General features: G+C 45.0%; 1 protein-coding gene across 1 annotated transcript; it reads left to right on the plus strand.

Moving 5' to 3' along the window:
- The first annotated feature begins 282 nt into the window (after nt 1-282).
- On the plus strand, nt 283-5,869 carry LOC131108199 (guanine nucleotide-binding protein subunit alpha-14-like). The gene is made up of 7 exons (XM_058059045.2): nt 283-450; nt 2,000-2,184; nt 3,031-3,185; nt 3,778-3,906; nt 4,699-4,828; nt 4,912-5,065; nt 5,463-5,869. The coding sequence occupies exons 1-7, from the start codon at nt 333-335 to the stop codon at nt 5,639-5,641; spliced, it is 1,050 nt and encodes a 349-aa protein (XP_057915028.2). The 5' UTR covers nt 283-332; the 3' UTR covers nt 5,642-5,869.
- The last annotated feature ends 916 nt before the right edge of the window (nt 5,870-6,785 follow it).

Below are 6,785 nucleotides of genomic sequence, written 5' to 3' on the forward strand. Positions count from 1 at the left end.
AGTACAGTAAAATAAAGGTAATAGGAAGAAGACATAATCATTTGTCTTTGACCCCACCCACTTGTTAACATACCTTGATGCATACCATCCTAGCTTTAAAAGTACACAGAAACTCCCTTCAACCTTGCTGTTCTCTCCACACCTGCAATTATGTCAATGCCATTTTGATTGGCTTTGTGAGGACACGCCGTGATGTCACCAGGCACCTGCACTACAGGAATGTCATCCCGCACCTGATCTGTCCCAGCAAGACATACGCCTAAATCAGTGTTTGCTCAGAGCGAGGCGGCGGCGGTGGTAGCAGCGGTGGCAGCGGAGGCGGCGGTGCCACAATGGACTGCTGCTCGTCTCCAGACGAGCACAGCAGCCGCAAGATCAACCGGGAAATAGAGAGGCAAATTAAACTTGATAAGCGTCAACAAAAGCGTGCCATCAAGCTCCTCTTTTTAGGTAAGTGTTGGGGGTTTTGTTTTTGAAATTGGTCAATGTTGTCTTTCAGACGTAACTGAAGTTAGCATGGGTCTGCGGTCCGCGTGTGTCTGTAAGTGCCAGGAAGAAAAGCTGTGACTTGCTCGTTAGATCCCAACTTTAAGAAGATTATTGCATTTTTAAAAGGCTTTTGGTTGGATAAATGCTTTTTAAATACAAAACATTATTCATTCATTCATTCATTTTCTACGACTTATCCTCACAAGGGTCGCGGGAGGTGCTGGAGCCTATCCCAGCTGTCTTCGGGCGAGAGGCGGGGTACACCCTGGACTGGTTGCCAGCCAATCCCAGGGCACATATAGACAAACAACCATTCACACTCACATTCATACATATGGACAATTTGGAGTCGCCAATTAACCTAGCATGTTTTTGGAATGTGGGAGGAAACCGGAGTACCCGGAGAAAACCCGCACATGCACGGGGAGAACATGCAAACTCCACACAGAGATGGCCCAGGGTGGAATTGAACCCTGGTCTGTTCAGCTGTGAGGTCTGCGTGCTAGCCACTCTGAATCTAACACCACGGAGAGTGGTGATGAAGAGGTATCCCCTTCCACTGTCTCCTACACGGCCACCCAGCATACGCCCACCAGCATCAAACTCACCGTCAACAGAGTCAAAAGGAGTAAATCCAAAAAGAGGAAAAAGAGTACAGAGAAAACCCGTGGCACACCAAAGGGCAAAAAAAATATTTCATTTTCACTGTTTCATTCACGTTTTTGTTTAAATATATTTGGAGAACAATTCCCAAAATAAAGCAAACCAAAAGGCGGCTGTTGGATTTGACGTCACGGCGGCAGAATAAAACCTCGCTCCTCAGCAGAACTTCCATCGATTGCCGCAGTCGTTACACAACACAAAGGTGGTCATTGGCTCGTCTGCGCTGCGAGTTTGCACCTGTGTGTACGTGCAGCTCTTGCTGCGACACTTATTGCTTATGTCTGCGTGAGTTCAACTGTGTTCTCGGTTAGCATTGGACCTTTTGGAAGGAATTAATAACACTAACCAAGTATTTTTTCAATATTGACAAAATATTGAAAATATAAAAAAAAATACAGTTCAAATTGTGAAAAATGTTATTGTTTTAAAGTAACTTGCCGAACCTTCTAGACATTTTTGCGCGTGTGAGTGAGGGGAAGAAAAGCTCAAACTCGCATGTGGAGAAATGGATTGGCCCATCTGTTGGTTTGTGTGTATAAACGTCTCCATTCTGAAGACAGTGTCTTGTATTCGGGGTCCATACGGTAGTCAGTCTGGGTGGGGACAGTAAAGACATCCGGGTCTGGATCAGAACAGGACATAGTTGGATGAAATCTAACAGAAATCCTGCATGGGTGTTTCCAACAAAGCATGTGGTCGTTCAAGGGAATGAGTCATCGTTTTAGTGCAGATAATAATTGATGCTCATTTGTTGTTGTTTTTTTTTATTATTATCGTTGTCGCAGATGCCCCATTCTTTCATCCCCATCTCTTTTGTCCCCCTTCCCTTTTTAATCAACCTCATTAGGGACGGCAGAAAGCGGGAAGAGCACTTTCATCAAACAGATGAGGATCCTCCATGGCAACGGCTACACCGAGGCCCAGAGGAAAAGCTTTGCTCGCTTGGTGTGCCAGAACATCATCACCGCCATCCAGGCCCTCATCGAGGCCATGAGTGTCCTCAGCATCGACTATGTCCACAACAGCAACGTCGTGAGAAACCTTTTTTGTCATGGCTGTGTGATCATGAGGAAAAGCTTGGCGATGGCCGCAGCCATGCCGAATGCTAACATATCTTGCTAATCAGCATTCCATGCAATGCGTCACTTGTGTTGTTTACTGATAGGAACCTTCCATTTTAAAGGCCAATTAGCGTTGTAGTAGTGGTGATCGTCGATGGATCGACCGCTTCGCTTCGCTTGGCTACCTATCAATCGAGCTGAAGTGCAGAGAATTCAACATTATATTACTTTTGCAGTGAAGTATTTTAGTTGCTATTGTAATCTTTTAATTTTCCAGTTTTAACACAGGAGGCAGGTCCATCCTCCTCCTGGGTACTCATTCATTCATTTTCTAACACTTATTTTCACGAGGGTCGCGGGGTGTGCTGGAGCCTATCCCCGCTGTCTTCGGGTGAGAGGCGGGTACCACAGGGTACATATAGACAAACAACCATTCACACTCACATTCATACCTATGGACAATTTGGAGTCGCCAAGACATTAACCAAGCATGTTTTTGGAATGTGGGAGGAAACCGGGGGGATCTCCTAGCTATGAGGTCTGCGCGCCAACCACTGGAACTCCGTGCAGCCCCTCCTGGGTACTAAAACCACTAAAGTTGGCCTCTTCAATTGTCAGAACGGAACAGCCCTACAATTCCCTCAGCACACATGAGCATGGCCTGTCTCACTCCTCCTTTCGTTGAGGCAAATCAGGCCCAGAGCTTGTGCTGTCCTCCTCCCCAGCACACAGTTTCCAGAGAAACGACAGAGTCATCATGATAAGGTATGTTTATTTACACATAATAATAACACTGCCCCCTTTGTGGATGCTCCAGGACCTGGCAGAGAGGCTGAGCCAAGTCCAGCAGGAAACGGTCAACATGTTGGAGCCGTGGCAGGTGGATGCCATCAAGAAACTGTGGGACGATCAAGGCCTTCAAGGATGCTATCAGCGAAGAAGGGAATTCCATCTGTCTGACTCTGCCAAATAGTATGTTTGTTTATTTACATATTTGTCTAAAAATAACCTGAGCTGGCGGCACAGCGGTCTAGTGGTTAGCGTGCAGACCTCACAGCTAGGCGACCAGGGTTCAATTCCCACCCTCGGCCATCTCTGTGTGGAGTTTGCATGTTCTCCCCGTGCATGTGTGGGTTCTCTCCAGGTACTCCGGTTTCCTCCCACATTCCAAAAACATGCTAGGTTAATTGGTGACTCCAAATTGTCCATAGGTATGAATGTGAGTGTGAATGGTTGTTTGTCTGTATGTGCCCTGTGATTGGTTGGCGACCAGTCCAGGGTGTACCCCGCCTCTCGCCCGAAGACAGCTGGGATAGGCTCCAGCACCCCCGCGACCCTCGTGAGGAAAAAGCGGTAGAAAATGAATGAATGAATGAATAACCTGAGCTGGAGGCTTTTACCAAAAGACAGGCAGGGCTCATGCTCATCAGGACCGTCTGCAAATATTTCTCTGCTATATATCTGCATGCTAGTACGAGAACATCTGTAAACATCATCAAAGTAAACATCCGCAGACAAAATATACCAAATATTAACTTGTGAGTCGTTGTTTTTAACGTTACAGTTACCTTTGCGACTTGGACAGAATCAGCAACCCGGGTTACATCCCCAACCTGCAGGACATCTTGAGGGTCCGTGTCCCCACCACGGGTATCATCGAGTACCCTTTTAACATCAAAGGAGTTATCTTCAGGTGGAGTATAATTTTGTTGTATTTTTTTTTTCCCTATTTGTCATTATCGTCCGAAATATTGTGATTTTCAAGCGACTTTTGATTTGAATATTGTAGTATTTCACTTAAAAACCCTAAACCCACTTTGATACGTCTTGCTGTCAATATTACTTACATCATTAACTGTTACGCAGAAGTGTAAAAAGAAGCTAACCACCAATGAGCATAATAATGATGCATATGGCCGCGCTGGAGTTTTACTTTATCCGAGTGGTTAGCGCACAGACCTCACAGCTAATTTGTATGTTCTCCCCGTGCATGTGTGGGTTTTCTCCGGGTACTCCGGTTTCCTCCCACATTCCAAAAACATGCTAGGTTAATTGGCGACTCCAAATTGTCCATAGGTATGAATATGAGAGTGAATGGTTGTTTGTCTATATGTGCCCTGGGATTGGCTGGCCACCAGTCCAGGGTGTACCCCGCCTCTCGCCCAAAGACAGCTGGGATAGGCTCCAGCACCCCAGCGACCCTCGTGAGGATAAGCGGTAGAAAATGAATGATATTGATTGTGAACTGCTCCGGATAATGCTGTAGTGTAGATATTTAGAGATGTCGGAACCCTGACCCTCACTGAGTGGTTTACCATGTGCGCCATTTATGCTCGTTACATTTGGCTGAGCGGCAAGTTAGAGTTATCAATGCTTCTATTATTAACATATTACATATTGCAGTTACTTATTGTGTTGCCGTTCCCTGATTTTCTCTCGTTTGACTTGAGCGCTTCCATAAACGACGTTGCCTTTGTGTGTCCAGGATGGTGGACGTGGGCGGTCAGCGATCAGAAAGAAGGAAGTGGATCCACTGTTTGGAGAATGTCACCTCCATCGTCTTCCTGTCTGCCCTCAATGAGTACGATCAGGTCCTTCTCGAGGACTCCACACATGTAAGTCATCTTGACAGGTGCGTCCTGTGTCCTTCTTCATGGGTCCTCGACGTTGTTGATGGTCCTCACCTTTTTGTCCTCAGAATAGAATGGAGGACAGTCTTGCTTTGTTCGAGACGTTAGTCAAATACCACTGGTTTAGCGAAACCTCCTTCATCCTCTTCCTCAACAAAATCGACTTGCTGGAGGACAAAATCACACAGTCGGATTTGGTCAACCACTTCCCACAATACAAGGGTAAGTCTTTATCAGGCCTGGCCTCAAAAACCATATCATAGTAGATACTTAAAAACAGTAGTGCTCTTGTCATTTAGAGGATCTTTGGTGTTTATGCAGTAGGTCTTTAAATGGAGTCGGGCTTCCCTGTTCTATAGAGGATCCTCGACTAGCGTTTTTGCAGTAGATGCTTAAAAGCAGCAGGGCACTCCTATGATATAGAGGATCTTTGTCTAGCATATATATATATATATATATATATATATATATGTATATATATGTAATATACAAGTATAAATATGACTTCCTCACCGCTCTGTATTTGATATAAAAAGGCACTCGTGATCACAGGTGATACTTTTGCATCGTGAGCCAAACTTTAGATTTTTTTTTTTATTGTGTGATTTGGACGGTACAGGGCCTCGAGGGAACGCCAAAAAAGCACGAGAGTTCATCCTGGATCTTTTTAAGATGGTGCATAAGGGCCACAAATGGCCGCTGTACATGCACTACACCTGCGCCACGGACACAAACAACGCCAAGATTGTATTCAACGTGGTGAAGGACACGCTCTTCAGAGACATCGTTCCCGTTTAGTCACCACGCAAGCTCTCTGAATGGACATTGAACGTTGTGTTGACGCTTAAACCGGTGCCAGTTTTCACCTACTTTCAGTTGCAAACTGGTTTGACAAAGTCCTCCTTATGAAAGGCTGCCAGCCTGGCAAAGAAGGAGCTCACCTCTCATCTATTGTATTACCAGGAAACCACAACGACTACATTGTATTGACTCACTACGTGAATGAAGACGAATAAAAAGACATATAATAACATCTACATCGACATAGTCTTTCTATATGCACCTCAGGACGTCTGGCTTTAGACGTCTGCTTCAATTCAACCTGCCACCTTCAGCATGCTGACCTTCTCAAATCAAGTGCATCCTTCCTACCACGCCCTGCAGGTTCCACGCTCAACTCCGACCTGTGCTTTTTCCGCCATCTTGGCTATGATTTGCTAACGTGACACTCCAAATGGCCATGCAAAACGGAAACCGAAACTTTGACTGTTTTTGCAGCAGGTGCTTAAAAACAGCAGAGCGTCCTCATCAAATAGAGGATCTTTGACTAACTGTTTTTGCAGCAGGTGCTTAAAAACAGCAAAGCGCCCTTGTCAAATAGAGGATCTTTGACTATTTTTGCAGCAGGTCCTTAAAAACAGCAAAGCGGCCTCGCCAAATAGAGGATCTTTGACTATTTTTGCAGCAGGTCCTTAAAAACAGCAAAGCGCCCTCGCCAAATAGAGGATCTTTGACTATTTTTGCAGCAGGTCCTTAAAAACATTCCGCTGCTTCTTCGTTTGGAGTAATGTTTGCGCCAAAGAAAAAGCAAAACACAATGATTGACAATGCAATTGTCTTGCATGTCACGAGATAGACTGAGATCTTTAATTTTGGAATAAGTGCTTGCAAAAAAATGCGTGTGACGTTAGCTATGACAAAACGCTTCAGGGGTTGACTGTAGTTGATTTTGTCGTTTTGTGTTTTTGAGATAATTGTTACGCTAATGGTTATTGCTGTGCTTTTACTCCCGGGTCTCCTAATAATAATAATAATAATAAGTGTAAGTTACAAATCTGCTGTAATGGCAGCAATAACACAACATTATCACAATAACACAAACACACACACACATCTCCATTCACTTGCACTGCCCGAGGGGAGCTGCTATAGGAGCAGGTGA

The sequence above is a fragment of the Doryrhamphus excisus genome, linkage group LG10, assembly GCF_037039965.1.
Source record: "Doryrhamphus excisus strain RoL-2023G ecotype Guam linkage group LG10, RoL_Dexc_Guam_v1.1, whole genome shotgun sequence".
Lineage (NCBI taxonomy): Eukaryota > Metazoa > Chordata > Actinopteri > Syngnathiformes > Syngnathidae > Doryrhamphus > Doryrhamphus excisus.

Coding starts and splice junctions, on each gene's coding strand:
- LOC131108199 (XM_058059045.2), top strand. CDS start 333: ATGGACTGCTGCTCGTCTCCAGACGAGCACAGCAGCCGCAAGATCAAC. Junction 2,185..3,030: donor ATGTCCACAACAGCAACGTC/GTGAGAAACCTT, acceptor TGGATGCTCCAG/GACCTGGCAGAGAGGCTGAG. Junction 3,907..4,698: donor ATCAAAGGAGTTATCTTCAG/GTGGAGTATAAT, acceptor TTGTGTGTCCAG/GATGGTGGACGTGGGCGGTC.